The 19,136-nt window shown below is 38.6% G+C and overlaps 1 protein-coding gene across 17 annotated transcripts in view; it reads left to right on the forward strand.

The window, feature by feature from the left end:
* FN1 (fibronectin 1) overlaps nt 1-19,136 on the forward strand; it is a 67,595-nt gene that overhangs the window by 25,372 nt on the left and 23,087 nt on the right. For 10 of the 17 annotated variants that reach the window (XM_069482313.1, XM_069482499.1, XM_069482587.1 and 7 more), the window contains exons 16-26: nt 223-351; nt 458-547; nt 1,320-1,514; nt 1,999-2,271; nt 3,621-3,887; nt 7,940-8,034; nt 9,478-9,646; nt 10,140-10,226; nt 12,713-12,904; nt 15,617-15,799; nt 18,297-18,386. In XM_069482313.1, coding sequence (XP_069338414.1) covers nt 223-351; nt 458-547; nt 1,320-1,514; nt 1,999-2,271; nt 3,621-3,887; nt 7,940-8,034; nt 9,478-9,646; nt 10,140-10,226; nt 12,713-12,904; nt 15,617-15,799; nt 18,297-18,386 — 1,770 coding nt within the window. Of the gene's footprint in view, nt 1-222; nt 352-457; nt 548-1,319; nt 1,515-1,998; nt 2,272-3,620; nt 3,888-7,939; nt 8,035-9,477; nt 9,647-10,139; nt 10,227-12,712; nt 12,905-14,214; nt 14,488-15,616; nt 15,800-18,296; nt 18,387-19,136 lie in introns of all 17 variants that reach the window. The other 7 variants (XM_069481216.1, XM_069481386.1, XM_069481555.1 and 4 more) reach the window with 1 other exon arrangement.

The following is a 19,136-nucleotide window of genomic DNA, read 5'->3' on the forward strand; positions in this document are numbered from 1 at the left end:
CTTGAGAGAAAAAAAGGGAAAATGAAAGAGGAGGAAAGGGAGGAGGAGAAGCAGCAGCAGCAGCAGAGGAGGGATTATCCCCACAGTGCATTGATGATCGCTGATTATCTATTAATACATTTCCTTCTTCCCCTATGAATGTATAGTTCTTCAAATATCCTTCTGATAAGCTGTGGAGTCATTGGAGGGATTCATTTAGTAACTTTTTTCTTTGTTTTAAAGATCTTCCAAGCACAGCCACTTCTGTGAACATCCCTGACCTGCTTCCTGGCCGAAAATACATTGTAAATGTCTATCAGATATCCCAGGAAGGGGAGCAGAGTTTGATCCTGTCGACTTCCCAGACAACAGGTACACGTGTACTGCATGGTGTCAAAAGAATCTTTTTCTGCCAAACACAGGCCTGTAGCAACATTTCCTGACCATCACCTCCCTTCTTCCCTTCTCTCTTTGTTAGCACCCGACGCTCCTCCTGACCCTACCGTGGACCAAGTTGATGACACCTCGATTGTTGTTCGCTGGAGCAAACCCCAGGCTCCCATCACAGGTCAGCTTAGCCTCCTTCTTCTCTGGCTGCTGTGTGAACCTTAATGTCACAGGTGGAGAGGGAGCGAATTCTGATGGTAGACCAGCACACCACTTCAAATCTCCCTTAGAATTATCAGAACGTGTTAGAGTATGTGATTACTTTCAAGTCTTCCAGCCCCATTTCCTAAACATCCTTTCCCCTCCAATCCATTTTACCAACTTTCTTACACACACACACACACCACAACACACATACAAACTATAAAATGCCAGCTCATTGGCACTTTAAAGCAAGCATTCTCAGGGTTGGAGAAGTGTAATTTTCCTGAAAACCCTGCTCTAAGATTTATTCTTAAAGAGGTAGCTGAGTTGCTTTCTTAGGTGACTCAATTGCCTCTCTGAAGTTGCTAAAAGACACAGACAGTGCTCGACAACTGTGCTTAGGCTGCTTCATGAATTGCTTCCATCATCTAGAGCTCGAAGAGGAGAAATCAGTTTAACATGAATATTTTCACCTAATGACTTCTCTAATTGACATTTATTAAGGATCTTGAGTCTTCAAGGATGATATTTATTACTAAAAAGCTTTGCACGAGTGTTCTTATTTTATCTTCATGATGAATAATCATTATTATAAGAAGTAGCAATATTAAAAGGGTCAAAAAGAATCACTAGCTCTTGGCTAATCAAGCAAGATGCTAAGAGCTATCAGAAAAGGGAGGATTTATGACTTTTTGTAAGCCTCTGTTTCCTAAAACCAGTATGTCTTACTTTTTCTTGTGAATCTGCAGGATACAGAATCGTCTATTCACCATCAGTAGAAGGCAGCAGCACAGAACTCAACCTTCCCGAAACCGCCAGCTCCGTTACCCTCAGTGACTTGCAACCTGGCGTCCAGTATAACATCACCATCTACGCTGTGGAAGAAAATCAAGAAAGCACTCCCGTTTTCATCCAGCAAGAAACCACCGGCATCCCACGTGCAGGTAACTTTTAAAAAGACACTTCCCCCAGTATCTTATCTCTTAGGGCTTGACCAGGTAACATCTTTAACCTGCCTTCTATTGGAGAACAAAGCTGTTTTGGGATTGTATCCATTCTGTTAGCCTCCTGGGAGGATTGGAAGCATCGTCCCTGAAGGAGGGTTGTTTGGTCTCTGTCAACAGTTTCCACATTCAAGTAATCTTGAATCTAATCAAGTATTAATTTTCCCCTAAATTAAGGAAATTCAGCTGAAATGTCATAAGTAACTTATCACAGCCTTTCTGATTAAAAATTGATACCATACTGTTCTTTCATGGAACCATGAAAATATATGCAAAAAAGCATCTTACCTGGGTTAGAGACAAAACTTAGCATAGCTCTGGAATGAGAGGCTCTAGGAACTGCCTAAGACGTCTGAGAAACCAGCTCTATAAAAAATAATCTTCAGCAGGAATTGCGAATAACCAGTTGACTCTTGTCTGTTAGATAAAGTGCCCCCTCCCAGGGACCTGCAGTTTGTGGAAGTGACGGATGTGAAGGTCACCATCATGTGGACACCCCCAGATAGTGCGGTGACTGGCTATCGCGTGGATGTGATCCCCGTCAACCTGCCTGGGGAGCACGGGCAGAGACTGCCCGTCAGCAGGAACACCTTTGCGGAAGTCACCGGGCTGTCCCCCGGGGTCACCTATTACTTCAAAGTCTTTGCCATGAACCACGGGAGGGAGAGCAAGCCTCTGACTGCGGAACAGACAACCAGTACGTCCTGCTCCCGACTTCACCTCCCCGCCCCATTCTCCAACCCCCCCCCATTCCCACGGCGGGGGTGGGGGGCCGGGGGGGGGGTCCAGCATGCCATTCGCTCCCAGGTGGACAGCTTCAAAAGAGGAAAATGCCCAGCCAATAAGGGAACATAGAATGAAGATAAAGCACACTAAACTTGAAAATAAAACTCAGACAAGCTTTATAGATACTAAGGGAAAATCCATTTCCAAAATACATGCACCAAGGGAAGGGCACTAAGAGAGGAGAACTTAAGAGATTCTAATTTCCTTTGCTAGTGGAAGCATGGATTAATAATTTGAGGGCATTTTTTTGTATAACTCAATATATCTAAATCAGAGTTAAAATATCGGCTGTTAACACTTAACAGTAGAATTCATTTAAGAATAGTAATTGCCAGGTATCTAGTGTTATTGGGACCAGGCCGTCTGCTCAGTTCTTTATGAGCATTATTCTCATATTTACCCTTTGTTTTGACCTTATGAAGGAAGGTCTTTATTATTTTCCCTGTTGGATATATGGAGTAACTGAGGGTTTTAAAAATTTCTGCAACTTTTAAGGCCACAGAGCTAGGAAGCAGTAGAGCTGACTCCGTAACTTGCATCTTCTTGACTCCAAAGCCCATGCTCTCAATTATTATACTTGACTATCTCTTAAAGATTTCCTCTATCTGAAAGGTGATTTAAATTTCTGTGGGAAAACTGCTAGTTATCATTCTCAAGAAGAAAACCCATAATTGATGTGATTCTTTCTGACAATGCAAACTCACCGGTGTCCTATCATGAATCTGAGGTTCTGACTGTAATTATTGTAATTGTTGTCTAATCTGAACCATGTGAAAATAACTTTTATTTCTCCAGCAAAGGACTATTTATTTAATAAGTGTGTAGACTATTGCTTTTGATCCATGTAGAGCTTCTTCTTGCCCTCATTTTAGTAGGCCTAGTCCTCTTCCCTTAACCTGTTTGTCTCACAGCAAATTGTGGGGTTCAGAGGTATTTTTTTTTTTGCCTTTTTAAAAAAAATACCATCACTGTAATGTAACTATAATTTCTGGGAGTGATGGGAGAGTCTTGCTGGAAAATTCAACTTTTTGAAGGAACATAGTCTAGTGAAAAGTTCTGCGATCTCTCATAACTGACAGAGTTTTGGCAAAGTTCTATGTAGCACTCAATCTCTTAACAGCTCAATTTTTCCAGGGCTTTGACTTTTACTTAGTTTCAACCTTCAGGAGAAAAAACTCAGAATATTCAGTCAAGCTTTAGGATTTCGGTGTAATAGTTACGACCTAAATATGTCTTGACATGTTTCATTTTTTTTCCTAGAACTGGATGCTCCCAGTAACCTCCAGTTTATCAATGAAACGGACACTAGTGTCCTGGTGATATGGACTCCTCCTCGGGCCCGGATAGCAGGGTACCGACTGACCGTGGGCCCTACCCGCGGAGGCCAGCCCAAGCAATACAATGTGGGACCCTCTGCTTCAAAGTACCCCGTGAGGAATCTGCAGCCTGCGTCTGAGTACATTGTGACCCTCGTCGCTGTAAAGGGCAACCAACAGAGCCCCAAAGTCACTGGAGTCTTTACCACTCGTGAGTCAAAATTTAAATGCCTTTTCTTAGTAATAGGTCCTTAATTATATTGACATTCTCTATTCTTCATTCATTTTTTTAAAAAATTAATTTTTAGAAATTAGTACATAATTCAAAGCAGTAATTCTAAACGTGTGCTCCATGGACTGGTTGCTAGTCCATGAATTGTTTTGCTACCCAGTCTGCAACAAGAGAAGGAGCTTGTGCCAAAATGTAAATCACAAAGCATGCTGTTTAGTTCAGTTGATAATTTTTTTGAAGCCAGATTTTCTTGATGAAAGAAGCAGTGTATTAATTTGCATACATTGCCAAACTCCTATTTCTTCCTGGGCCAGCCAGCACTTTAAGTAACGTGGGTTTAAAGCATTCTGTTGTTAGAAAAATTAAATTCTGTCGTATTAAAGGAATTTACCAAATACTAATTAAGGTAAGAAAAAATAAGCATGTCTGTCTACATCCTAGACTTCTGGCGTTGAGTGATTACGGTAAAGGCAGATTAGAAAACATCTGCAGATTGAATGGAAACCAACTGATAGAACAAGAAGCCAAGGAAATGATTTCTTTATCATTGGTGGAGTGTTGGCCACAGAAGATTAAAGTAATTCTGCAGAACAGAATAGCTTTTTCTCTTAAATTACTCTTGAAATCCACAGAGGAGAAAAATACTAACAATAACTTTTGGTCATGTCTGTCCTTTTGCTCAGCATTTTAAAGGAAGTGGTCTTAAATCTCCTACATATCTACATCACAATGAAGGCCTCTATTCACAAACCGATTTCTATTAAGTACATTTCCATTTACATTACAAAGAATTATGAGACTCCTTATTTCCAGCTGAACATTATTTGTTATTTTCAACTCGACATTTTGAATTATGAAAGCACCTAACATAAGCACGTTTTTCAGCATATATTGCAACCATGGACTAGTTTGCAGTTTTCCAAGAGCTTTCAACAAATCTTACTCTTTGACTAATTTAAAAATATGGATTTTAAAAAGCATTCAAGAAGTCAATACAAATACAAGATTAGTTTGTAAATAACTATGAAATTTATTTCCCAGTGAAAATTCTCTGTAAATTTTCCCCATAAAAATTCATGATTTACCAAAAATTTATTTCCATTTAAATTTGCTGTATGAAGTTTGGCCTATGAAGGCTTTTTCCAAAGTAATTGTTAATCATAAGCAAGTAATCTGCTTTTATTTTGACAGTAAGTTTACCTTAAACTTTTGCTATTTCATGGTGCATAAATCTGAGACAGTCTAAAATCTACTCTCGTATAATTAATGTCTTTGAATTTTTTGTAAGTATCCATTTCTTGTAGTGGTCCTTCACTGAATTAGAATGGAGATTTCAGTGAATGTGCCCTTCCAGTGATGTCTTTTTACTGAAAATGTAGAATTACATAATTGTCTTTTTCATTCCTTAATATAAGATGTATTTCACGTAGTTTCTTTTGTTGAATAGAGTGCTTATAAAAAGAAAAAAGCATTCTAAATGATGCTAACAATAATTAAGTGGAAGGTGGGTGTCAACATAAGGTATTTCAAGTACTTTTGGAAACTGATAATATTGGATGCATTATTTTATGCTCTGCATAGTACATTTATGTAAAATAGAATTCTATTTGAATCAGTACTTTAGTACTGATAGTCAATACTAATTTTATTAAAGGTTAACACAGTGCCTGGCACGCAGTGTACTTTCCAGAAATATTTGTTGAATAGATGATTGATTGAGGAATGAATGATAACAAAAACAGCTCCACCAAGCTTAGCTTTAAATAAACCAATGTAAGCAGTTAGAGAGCCAATGAGTTCTCCAACTTCATGTGAACTTTCAGTGCTCTCTAAGGCTGTAAACATCAGCAGGGCTCGCATGTTTTTGAAATTACTTTAAGTTTCTGTAGCTTTTCACTGTCTTACTAAAGCTGAATTCTGGGAATAACTTTTCTGAGTTTTATAACTTGTGCTAAATTCGTAAGTGCAAATGTGAGAAAAGTGGGGGGGGGGAGTGGGTGGGAAACGCTGTTTCTGAGGAAAATTCAGCTTATTCCTGTATTGATAGGACAAATTTAATTTGACAGCCAGGCTGTTGTTCATCTAACAAGACCTGCCATAGGTCATACGGTCACATCCTTAGTTTGACATCAGTTTGTGGGTTTGTGGTTTGGTGATTTTCCTATAATGGTCTTCCCAGGAAGGAAGACTCATCTTAAACTTGGGAAGACCCTGGCTGGCTTGCTGAAGCAATAGAAAGCACTCAGCCTTAAGGACAGTGGAGGAGAATGTAATTTGTGAAAAAGTTGTGGCTTTCGCTGATGTCCAGTGAAAGAAACTGACTGTTCTCTGTATTGTTTCTTGTGGGCCCTTAAAAATGGTCACGCAGGGCTGGCCATGGCATTTTGGCAAAGTCAGCAGCAGCCAAGTGGTCTATGATTTCAAAGTCACTGGAAGGCACCAAGGGTCCCCCGGCCTACTTCCCCCAACATGCCATCAAAATAATAACATGCTTATGAAACAGCACACTGAACCAGTAGCTCTTCAATTTAGCCATTCGAGCAGTCATTATGAAGTGGCCCGTGCACAAATTTCACTTTTTCTCACACAGTATTTTAAAAGGAAAAATAAAAATTAGGCTGGGCACGGGGACTCACGCCGATAATCTCAGCACTTTGGGAGGCTGAGGCAGGAGAATCTCTTGAGGCCAGGAATTTGAGACCCACCTGGACAACATAGCAAGACCCTGTCTCTACAAAAAAATTAACAAAAAAAAAAAAAAAAGAAAAGAAACAATTACACATTAAAATCCAGGCTGGAAAAAAAAAAATGGAAGAATTGCAATGTTGAACCTAAACTCCCACATAACAAAGAAAAAAACACTGGAGCTGAGTAGAGACTGGAACCTGAAGACTTTTTAATCCCTGTTTGTATAACTCTGGAGACTAACTCTTCATCTCTCTGCCATTCATAATTTAATATACATGTATTCAGTAGATTTTCCCAGTGGGAACAGAACGTGGGTGGGACGTCAAGAGAAAGGAATTGTGATGTCATCCAACATGTAACCTAGGCTGTTAACACACTTGAAATCCTTGAACTTAACTCACTCAATTCAAATATCTTGGCTTCGGAGAACTCCCTTTTCTAAATGTATAATAAGATTTGCAAGGTTCTTGGGAATCTCTATCTTAACTTTGTATATACATGTTCTTTTTTCTTCCTTTTCTCTTTCTTTCTCTTTTTTTCTTGTGGTGCTGAAACCTGGAAACAAATCTTTTCTTTTTTTAAAGTAATAATTTCACTAAGAGAAAAACAGTGGTGTCAGAATCCTACAAAATACAAAAAAAACCTTTTGTTATAATTCCTGATTCTGGTGGTAAAACACTAAATCTTAGCAGTATGTATTATTATTAATGATTAACCACATATTTAAGGAATAAATCTCTAGAATTTAAAGTGCATCCATGGTGGTAGATTTTGATTGAGTTTTATATAGCATCTCTTATTGCAACCAAAAATAATTGGCCATCATTATTGACTAATTCAGCATAAAGCTGTTTTTAGATCATCCATAATTTAATCATTGTTCTTAAATTAACGATTCAGAAACAAAATGATAATCAGTTTGTGGTGACCAGCTTTCCATTTCACAAGGGACTTTATATTGACAATATAGGAAAATTTATTGTTGCCAAACTTAAGTCCCAATGATGATGGAAACACACAAATTGAATTCTGTAATTGCATTGAAAAGGACCTCTTCTTTGAGGTCATTAACTGTGAGATTGTCAGAAGTGCAAACTCTCTACCCCCATATTGAACATACAGAATCAGACCCTGCATTTTAGCCAGCTCCCAGATGATTTGTGTGGCACTTTAAAAATTGAGAAGCCCTGATCTCCAAATTCTTACCCAATGAAGGAATTCACGTGACATTTTCTATCCACTGGTTGGTTAAGTTGAGGTTCTCAGTAAAAATACTTGTCTCTATTCTGTGCAATCACCTGTGAGTCCAAGGTTTGACTACATGCCTTGATTCCATCTCACAGTGCAGCCTCAGAGCTCCATCCCTCCTTACAACACCGAGGTGACTGAGACAACCATTGTGATCACGTGGACACCTGCTCCAAGGATTGGTTTTAAGGTAAGTTGCAGAAGTTCCTACTCTTGTAGTATGGCTCCGAGGTGCCTTCATGTTTCTTCTGGATGCGGTAGAGAAAGGAAGTTCAAAAGTCAGAAGTCCTGGATTCTGTTACCTGCCTTTCTTACCTCTTTGACACATAGCCAGGGTCTAACAATACTTCTGCCCTGGCGACCTCACTGAATTGCTGGAAGGATGAACGCACTGTGAAGTGCTTTGGGAAGGACAAACCATTAGCACAGAGCTGTTGGCTGTTGTTGTTATCTATTTTCTCTATTCTTTCTCCCAGGGAACGACATTTAAAAAAATATAAGAAAACTCCATTTGATGTGTTTTTCTAAATGGGTGTGAACAAGTTCACAAAAGCCAATTTAGGGAGACCAATTAAACAGAGTCACTTAAAAATCACATTTTCATCCAATCAGTTTTATCTCCAACTGTTCAAAGGCCTGTGGGTGAATCTCTTAATAGAAGTTAAGATTAAGGTCTTCCCTGTGGATATCTGGATTCATGTTCTTTAAAGTAATGATATTAGGGAAGTGATGAATACAAATGAATATGTTTAAAAGAATTCCTTTCTTTGGCATTTAGAGTGTGGAGAGAGAAATATTTATTAGGAATAGAAATCAAAACTAAATCCCCATGATTGTTTGTTTAAAAAATATATATACCAAAGATCACTTCATTTTTGAGATATGCAAATGGCCATATTGATGATTATGCTACTTAAATATAGAGAAACCCTTTTGAAGATTGCCAGTATATCTTTTAAATTTCCCTTAATTCTGACTTTCAGAAGCCCTATGATGTATGAAGGATATCTCCAGAGTTGGACACTATTTGATGACACAGTGTTACCTAAGTTTTTGAAATTGAATCTTAAAAGGATTTTAAATTATGGGCACATTCATTCTCATTCTTTTTTTATAACTTATCCCCCTGCAGTTGAAGCTATGCACATATTTCTTGAAAAGGTGTACTTTTGCAATACAAAGCACTATGGGGGCTGGTGCCTTTAAATGGAAACTAAAAGTGAATTGAATGTTAACAAGTCATTACAGAGAGAGCTAGGAGATTCCTTCCAGCACAAAGAAAATAAAAATAAATTACCATGTGACCCAAAGCACCTGTGTACTTCTGGTTTGTTCTAGGAGATTCTTTATCAAACAAAACAGTATGTAATGACATTTCTCTGGAACCTTCTATGACAAGCCTCCTTAATGCAGTTTGGAAGATACCTTCCCTACCCTCGCTCCCAGTAGAGGGAATTTCCAGCTAAAGTATATAAATAAAGTTAAAATAAGTCCCCAATGCAATTTCTAAGAAAAGTACATTGTGCAGTTTCTAAGAAGGTCACATTATTTAAAGCATAACCTCAGCCTCTTAGCAGTAATGCAACTCTGGAAATATTTGTCCTTCATGTTTATTTTGCTTTGCATTTTTTAGCTGGGTGTACGACCAAGTCAGGGAGGGGAAGCACCAAGAGAAGTGACTTCAGAGTCAGGAAGCATTGTTGTGTCTGGCTTGACTCCAGGCGTGGAATACGTCTACACCATCCAAGTCCTGAGAGACGGGCAAGAAAGAGACCCGCCAATTGTAAACAGAGTGGTCACACGTAAGAAGAGTTCTTTCTCCCTCTTCTTTTAGTTTTTAAAACTGTTCCATTTTTTGAACAAAAGCTAATATCAGTATCACTTTTTACTTATGAGAATGGCACAGGGGAAATATCTCATCCCTACTTCTGTTGTGAGCATTGCAAAATTTGGAGTAGCAGGTGCAGCTCATGCCATATATTCCACGGTATCAGAAATGTTCTTTCCATGTTAAGAAGATTAATGAACTGGCAAGATGGAAACGATTTCAACAGTATTGTAAAATCATTAATCATAAAAATTCTGTGTCACAGAATGGCTATCCATCATGTTTTCATATACTTTTACTGATTCTGAAAGCGAAGAAGGAAGAGAGGAAGGGAGGGAAGGAGAGAGGGAAAGGGAGGGAAGGAAGGAAGGAAGGAAGGAAGGGAGGGAGGAAACATTTCACAGGCCAAGAGCTTTGTGTTGCCTTAACTTTTAATTTAAGAAATTTTTTTTTTTTTTTCTGCATAGCGCTATCTCCACCAACAAACTTGCACCTGGATGCAAACCCTGACACTGGAGTGCTTACAGTGTCCTGGGAGAGGAGCACCACCCCAGGTAAGCCTGGGCTGTGTCAGAGGGCAAGTATATGCAATACCTTCCCAAGGCAAAGCTTTTAGAAACTGTGTTCTGTTCAGAGAAAGAATCTGAATTACAAGTACCCAACTCTCCATGAAAAATACAGGAGTATAAGATGGATCTCATAGGGCAACATATGCAGGGTGTTTAATGCACATTTACTAAATCACAGGAAAGAGAACAATCACACACTAGTCTGTGGGGAAAAGGCAGACCCTGAGGAGCTGCAGGGACGCATGAGGACTGGGGAAAAGCACTGTGGAAGGTGCTTTTTGCTCAGTGCATTAAAAATTGCCAAACAAATGGCTGAAGTCATACTACATAATTTTCCTTTTGTAAGTTGTGACAGGTACCAAGTTTATTATTTCCTGAAGTTTTATGAACATTTTGTCATGAATTGTACCACAAAAATCCAAGGGTGATAAAAAGCAGAAATACCTTCATTTTATAGACTGAGAAAACTAAGACTCAGAAAAAATTGACCTACCCATAGTCACAAATGTTAAATATCACAAAAGCGGGATTGTAAGTTTTTAGTCTCCTTCTCACACCCAACATCACATGTTTGGGACTTAATTGTTTTTGTTTCTGGGTTTTTTTGTTTTGTTTTGTTTTTTTCACTTACACTCTATAAATACTGAGGAATTTGGTTAAGGGGTTCCATGACTATTTTTAAAGCTTTAAACGAAGCTTTTGTCTAAACGCCTTGTTCATACATATTGAACATTATTTATAAAATGGTAAAATGTATAAAAGATAGCTGTAACTATCAAGTAGCATGATGTTCTACAGCAATGACAGGAAATTTTAGATCTTCATTACCTTTGCCAAAATCACATGGCGAGTCTCTTTAGATGAAAAATATATATTAAAATGTAATTGTTTGGGGGAATCGCTATTGAGATATAACAGTTCTTTTTATTGAGAAAATTCTAAATTAAGCAAAAACAGAAGTTTCAACTAATGTTGATTGCATCCTTACCAACTATACTTCTTAATTTAAGGGATATATTTAGGTTGTTATTTAACTATTTCTAATTTTACTGCTAAAATAATTATAAAATTTTTGTAAAAAAAATTCTAATACAGTTCTTATTTTTGCCTGGGCACACAGCTAAGGCAGTTTTTACTAAATCTGATCAATGTATGCAATCACACAGAATAAAGCTATGAATAGCTTAAAATATCCTTTTTAATCTCTCTCTGAAGTAGAGTGATTCGGGTGAAGTTTTCATTATCTGTGGCAACAGAGTTCAAGCCAAAGCTACACTATTTCCAGCCGAGTTGCTCTGAATTTGAAACTTTAAGTTGGCAAGTTTCACGCTTGTTAGCAGCTGGGCCAATAATATCCAGCGTCAATGGCCTAGCCTGCCCATCTGATGGTTACCCGCAAATGTAATGATCTAAATGTTTATTTCTCATCCAGTTGTATTTCCTCGTTTATTCCACTTTAGTGTTCCCCGTTCCTAATGACAAAATTTATACTATCATTTTCTTGCCCTTTAGAAAGTTTAATTTTCTTTCTCATCTTACTTTTATTCTGGCTCTGCAGATCTCTAGTTGTCACTGTCTTTATTTGAATGTCTCCTCCCCCTCAGCTTGTTTACTGACCAATTTCTAGGATTCCTGAAATCTTCAACAATTAGTACTCTTTCTAGAATAAGTATCACCACTTCTATTTTTCACCTTTCCTTCTTTCTGGATTGTCTTCCTGTAAATCCCATAGGTTCTGCCCTTGTAAAGTAGGAGAGCCCTCTTTGGGGAAATGTGCTTAGGGTTGAGAGTGAATCCATCTTGGGCAGGTAGAATGGAATATTCCTCAGCTGTCCTCAGACGATCCATTAAGGAAAAGTGGGCTAGAGTGGTAGAGGAAGCATGGGATCTGGAGACAGAAAAGCCTTTGGTAATCACTTCCCCATTCCAAGATTTTTTTTTTTTTTCAATCGAGGGTCTTAGTACTGCCTCCAATGGTTGTTACAAGAATTGAATGACAGTGAGTCCTCAATAAATACCGGGTCTTGGCTGGGCATGGTGGCTCATGCCTATAATCCTAGGAGGCTCACGCCTGTAATCCTCACCTCTGGGAGGCTGAGCTGGGAGGATTGCTTGAGCTCAGGAGATAGAGACAGCCTAAGCAAGAGCGAGACCCTGTCTCTACTAAAAATAGAAATAATTAACCGGGCGTGGTGGCGCATGCCTGTAGTCCCAGCTACTCGGGAGGCTGAGGTAGTTGGATTGCTTGAGCCCAGGAGTTTGAGGTTGCTGTGAGCTGGGCTGATGCCACGGCACTTTAGCTCAGGCAACAGAGCAAGACTCTGTCTCAAAATAATAAATACATACATACATACAAACATACCAGGTCCTTTTTCCAGTCCCCTTTGTGGCTCCATCATTGGAGTCTAGTTAAACACGCTCTTAGTCACAAGTGCTCTGTGTAGTGACTCCCACTTTTCTGTTTTCTCCAGACATTACTGGCTATAGAATTACCACAACCCCTACAAACGGCCAGCAGGGATATTCGTTGGAAGAAGTGGTCCACGCCGATCAGGATTCCTGCACTTTTGAAAACCTGAGTCCTGGCCTGGAGTACAATGTCAGTGTTTACACTGTCAAAGATGACAAGGAAAGTGTCCCTATCTCTGATACCATCATCCCAGGTAATAGAAAAATAAGCTGTTATCCTCAGGGTGGCACTTTCAATAAGAGTGGGGATTAGCGTCTTAATCCCCAGATGGCTGAGGGTGTCAAATGTATTTGGGATTTAACTCTGACTTCCCAACTGCACTCTCCAAAACCATGAAGGCAAAGCAACTGTTTGGACAAACGCTTGCTGTTAACACTGCTTCACTGTCTGTGCTTCACTGGGACGCTGTTTGTGGCAACGGGTATGTAATGGAGCAGCAGCCACTGCTTTAACTCTGTACTGTCTGCTCACGTGGAAATACTACTAAAACGCTGTCATGTGTCTGTACTCAGTATTGACAGGCTAAAAGTAATATGGTAAATGCAGCCCATTGGTACATTTGTGCCCGATTTTACAGTCCATATCAATTTTGAACAGCTGTTCTATAAAATAGTTTTGTCTCCATATGTGAGCACTGAAATAGCATTTGGCTGATACGTCCAATTCTTCATCTTGCAGTTTCAAATCCTTTTTTTTTTAAATTGGAAAAAAATAAAAAGGAGTAAAGGCCACACCTTCAGGGTGTTCTTTCTTGTGGATTGAAAGACAACACTACAAAGGCCTATCTAGGGATAGGTTTGTTTGTCCAAAATTGGATTTTATCAGAATGAAAGCATTGGACAGATTGTATTTCCCTTTGCACTGTTTGGCAGAATGCTTTTACTAATGCTAATCAAATAACTTTGATTATGAATTAAACAAAATAGTGGCAATAGCCTTGAACTCAGGCCCGTCTTTGGCCTGAATGTGCTTTTGAACGGCACATTTCGTACCATACATTCATAATGCATTGGCGTTATGACCATGATGTTGTCATGAGTTTTGTATGGGAGAAAAAAACCAGTTCATCAGCCAGTTATTTTTTTTTAACCTTCTTCATGCAAGCTTTTATTTTCTTACTAAAACAGTTTTGGATTTTTTAAAACATTGCTCATACTTACTGCAGATATTATATTTAGGTTCTAGGAATGGCTTTGACATCCTAAGTGGGCCTATGATTTTTAGAAACCTGAGAAGTTCAAGCTGTGCTGTTTAGGGATATTTTCAAAATGCAAGAAAATCCCTGAAAGAATATTGTAACCTGTTTTGCTCTCCCAGGAAGGCAAACTATTCATGATGTTTAGGAAGCCTTCTCAGAGAATTTGAAACGGATCGCATATTACCATCATTGCTTTAACATTCCATCAAATTTACTACTGGTAACCTGATATACACTGCTTTATTTTTTCCTCTTTTTTTGCTTCTATTTTTCTTTTGCCCCCTCTTTGCTTTGTAACTCAATAGAGGTGCCCCAACTCACTGACCTAAGCTTTGTTGATATAACCGATTCAAGCATCGGCCTGAGGTGGACCCCGCTAAACTCTTCCACCATTATTGGGTACCGCATCACAGTAGTTGCGGCAGGAGAAGGTATCCCTATTTTTGAAGATTTTGTGGACTCCTCAGTAGGATACTACACAGTCACAGGGCTGGAGCCGGGCATTGACTATGATATCAGCGTTATCACTCTCATTAATGGCGGAGAGAGTGCCCCTACTACACTGACACAGCAAACGGGTGAATTTTGAAAACTTCTGTGTTTGAGACATGGATGGTGTTGCATGCTGCCACCAGTTACTTTGGTTAAATACGGATGTTTCAAGGGAGAAGACAGCAATTGGCCGAAGATTAAGACGGGATGGATTGGGAGATGAGGAATCAAGTGCATATGCTAAACGGACTGGATTAAAAACATATGCAAGTCGTCTTAAGTGCACTTTCATTTAAACCACAAATATATATAAAGCTAGATAAACACAGATATCTGGCTTATTAAATATAAATGAGCTAAGATTAATTAAATTTGCAGACCTAGACATTTAAAAAAAAATCTAACATGAATGCCGAATTGTATAATGAGCACCAGTTAATTATAAGAAATATACTTCCAAATGTACCATTGTGCTCCTTCCTTCAACCCTTTGAAAAACTCCATCATGTTGCTTCTTTGTAGCTGAGTAAAAACCCATCAAAATTTAGCGTAGAATGGATGGAGGTTGTTTTGAGGTAGGAGAAAAATTTTGGTGCATTCTAGGTTTTGTTGCTATCCTGAGGGAAAGAAACACCTCTTTAACCACAGTCTGGGGACAAGCATGCAACATTTTAAAGGTTCTCTGCCCTGCATGGGAAGAAACACGCTGAGAACCAATTTGCATGAACCCTTTTCACTTGTAAGTAGAATTCACTGGATAGAATTGTAGCCATGCCAGTAGCTGTAGACATCTCCTCAGAGAGGGGAAATTTAGGACCCTCTTGTCTTTTTGTCGGTGTGCATGTGTTTCTTTGGAAAGTACTGCTATGTTTCTCTTTGCTGTGTGGCAACTTAAGCCTCTTCAGCCTGGGATAAAATAATCTTCTGTGGTATTTAAAATGTATCTAAAATCAACATATTTTATAGTAGATTAAAATTATTTTTTAAAATATATTGATGATGGCAGAAAGGTTAAAGGGGCCTAACAGTACTGTGTAGTGTTTCATTTTTAACAGTAGTACACTATGACTTAGATTAGATTTATATTAGATCATTTTGCATGATTACGACTCTGTTTCCTTTATGCATGAAATATTGGTTTTACCTTTCCAGCTGTTTTGTTAGCTTGAATTTTGAAATTTCCTTAACTAAGTCTTCCTTCTTGTTTGAAACCAGCTGTCCCTCCTCCCACTGATCTTCGATTCACCAACATTGGTCCAGACACTATGCGGATCACCTGGGCCCCACCCCCATCCATTGATTTGACCAACTTCCTGGTGCGCTACTCACCTGTGAAAAATGAGGATGATGTCGCAGAGTTGTCAATTTCTCCTTCAGACAACGCAGTGGTCTTAACAAGTAAGCCGTCAAACATGTCTGTTCCGTAAATACTAACCTACAGCAAATGAATTCTGAGTTCTCAAGTAGGAGCAGCTAAGAACAAGAGAGCTGCAACAGAGCTACAAGCTAAACTCCAAATTTAATGTGCAGCTCCGTGAATTTTGAAAAATGTAATGTTTGTTGCTATCTTGACATACTTTTGATATCTACAACTTTTTAAAAATCAAAGTGGAAAAACACCAGCAGGGAAGTTCTAAGACTTTGAATAAATTCTGCTTCCAAATAAGCACATAAAAATAAGTGAATATCAGGAGAAATTACATGACCAAATCTAAACCTTTAGAGAGAAGAAAAAGTGAGGATTGAAAATAGTGTCGCCATATCTACTTTATTCTCATTTTTTTTTTTTTTTAAAGTGTCAGCAGATGATCTATTTAGCATTTGAAAACTTAGAAACAGTGACTGATTGCTTGGGATGGATCTTGTTTTGAAGAAAGAGTCAAAAGTTTAATTTGTGCTTCAAAAGAATCTGTTAGAAGGATTTCTCAGAAGGCTGAGGACTTAAGATGTTTTCCAAGTGACATTAAATAAACAGCAACAATTTATGGAAATTATCTCTCTCTAGTTCCAACCATTTCGGAATAGACATCTTTTATTAAAAAAAATAAGAGTAAGCTAACATGGTGCCGTGTTTCACATAAACATTATTTCTTTACTATTTTCGTGGTGCTGTAATAATAAAATATATTAGAACAGCACCAGATTCTATATAAGGGAAAACTCGCTTACATGTAGGTACATTACCAAATGATGGTCTGAAAATATCCTCTACCTTTTGGTTATGTTTTAGATAAAGAAACACAAAGAAAAGCAGCTCAGCATGACCATGATCTTGGTTTCTCGTTTCGTGGCTAAGGGCAAGAACAGCTTTACATCTGTATATGCACGTCCATGGGGCTATTGCTTCTGTTCTAGAGCACTCGGGAATCAGTAATTACAGCATCACTCCGTGTACAAGCTCCTGCATCACAATGTCTGCCCCACCTTAGCCTTAGGCCTGTCGCATATTAAGCATGTATTCTAAGACCCTATTATGATCCTAATGCTACCATGACCTTAAGGTAGCCCTCTCCATGCTAGAGAAGTCATTATGGTCCTCTTTTAAAGATGAAGCAACTGAGGTCCCTGGTGGTTAAGTAAATTGCCCCTGGCCAAGGAGGAGAGGAAGAGGAGTCCACACATCCACATCCAGCCCCCTGTCTAGTGCTTTTCCAAACATTGCAGGAGCCTCTGCAGAAAGGTTGAAGGGCAGATAGCGTGCAGGGGAGTGAGGGTCTAGTGAATAGGAGGTCAATGGTTAGAAACCTTACTCTGCACCTTTTTGGTACATTCATGCTCTACATAATTGACATTTCAGTCAACCATGGACCACATATAAGGCGGTGGTCCCATAAGATTATAATACCGTATTTTTACTGTACCTTTTCTCTGCTTAGATATGTTTAGATACACACATACTTAGCATTGTGTTGCAATTGCCTGTAGCATTCAGCACAGTAACATGCTCTATAGGTTTGTAGCCTAGGAGCAATAGACTACACCAAGCAGCCTAGGTGTGCGGTAGGCTATACCGTTTAGGGTTGTGTAAGTACACTCTTACAATGTTCACACAATGATAAAATCGCCTAACAATGCATTTCTCAGAAAGTCTCCCCATCATTCAACAACAAATGACTATATATCAAAATGGGAGAGGATACTCAGGGATATGTATATATATTTGAATATTCTATTCTCACCTTAATATAGCAGAACTTGATTGCTTTCCCTTTGGATGGTGGCTCCTTTCCAGTAAAGGTTACTTATTAAGACCACTGGTCCTGGCCTGGGTCCACCCCTGTATAATCTTGGGGAAATAAATTAAAGAAGATAAATTTTCTGTGTCTCAGTTTTCTCATTTATAAAACGGAGATAACTGTAGTAAATCAAACTTTTGGAGGTAATAGATATGCTCATTATCCTGAGTATGGTGATGGTTTCACAAGTTATACAAGTGTCAAACCTGTCAAACTATACCCTTTAAATATATGCAGTATTTTGTATGGCAATAAAGCTGCATTTAAAATTAACAAACTACCTTATAGGGTTCCTGTGAGGCATAAATGATAATCCACAGCACCCCGGCAGTTATTCTCGTGTGGCCTCAACAGACATACTGTCAAGTGGGCGAGAGAAATACTGCTGTGTAATATGCAACTCCGTGGGACTCCAGGTCCAGCTGAGTCACAGTCCCAGAGGTGGAACTGAAGGCAGGGGCTTAGAGAGGCTACAGAGCAGAGTGACCCTTCCATATCACCAACTTACCATTTCCAGGTAGTGGCATTCACTTAGGTGTAAGTAGGCTATAGGACTGGATGCTTGGATATTGCATCAGTTGAAATAGTCCCAGGAGTGCTTTGTTTTTTTCACCACCTGTCAAGCACAAGTTTAAAATAAGTCCCACTGGCCTCTGCAGATCTCCTGCCTGGTACAGAATATTTGGTCAGTGTCTCCAGTGTCTACGAACAACACGAGAGCATACCTCTTGGAGGAAGACAGAAAACAGGTGAGTCGTGTTGGCAATACGTTTATCAAGTGTCTTTCACCTACCAATTTTAAATAGCAAAATGAAATGCTACTTCTAAAAGTATATCCCTGTTTTTGGTAGTGGTGGTGGTGTGCATAGACTTGTCATTATAGTACTTTTTTTTTATCACTGGTCTTAAAAATTAAAAGATGCCTTACTCAGTAATTACCTAGACTTTCAGTTACTAAGAAATTAGTCCAGAAACTTCGTTATCTATCCTTTTAAATAAAAAAATCTCCTAAGAAGAATATCTCATACTCTTTTATTTAGAGCTGGTGGACATTCCTTTTCATTAAGCAGCTCTGTCTGATGGCTGACCTAAAACTGTCGTTGTCATCTCAGTAGTTTCCTACTTTTACTAAGCCAAGACGTTTGTGTTTTCTTTCTACTTAATAAAATATTCATTTACTACAAGAAGGAAGTTGAATTGAATCCCATAAATATATCCTTTTTTAAATGAGTGCTTCTTTTAATTTTTTCTTTTAAAAAAGTACAGTTTAATATGTTCATTAATTTACCTATAGTTCACTTGCCTCCAAAAAGGAGTTACAACGTCTCAATTTTGTTTGAGTATATTATTGAATAGAACGAGTGAATGTTATATAACTGGAAGAGAAATTTGCTGGCAGTCCCAGCGAGGCTAAGCGATTTGAATTTGAGATAAACTCTGAATTCTTATTAATTTTTCAAAAATGCGCTAACTTCTCAATTCATTAGGAATTACCTACA

This window comes from Eulemur rufifrons, chromosome 1 (assembly GCF_041146395.1).
Source record: "Eulemur rufifrons isolate Redbay chromosome 1, OSU_ERuf_1, whole genome shotgun sequence".
Classification (NCBI taxonomy): domain Eukaryota; kingdom Metazoa; phylum Chordata; class Mammalia; order Primates; family Lemuridae; genus Eulemur; species Eulemur rufifrons.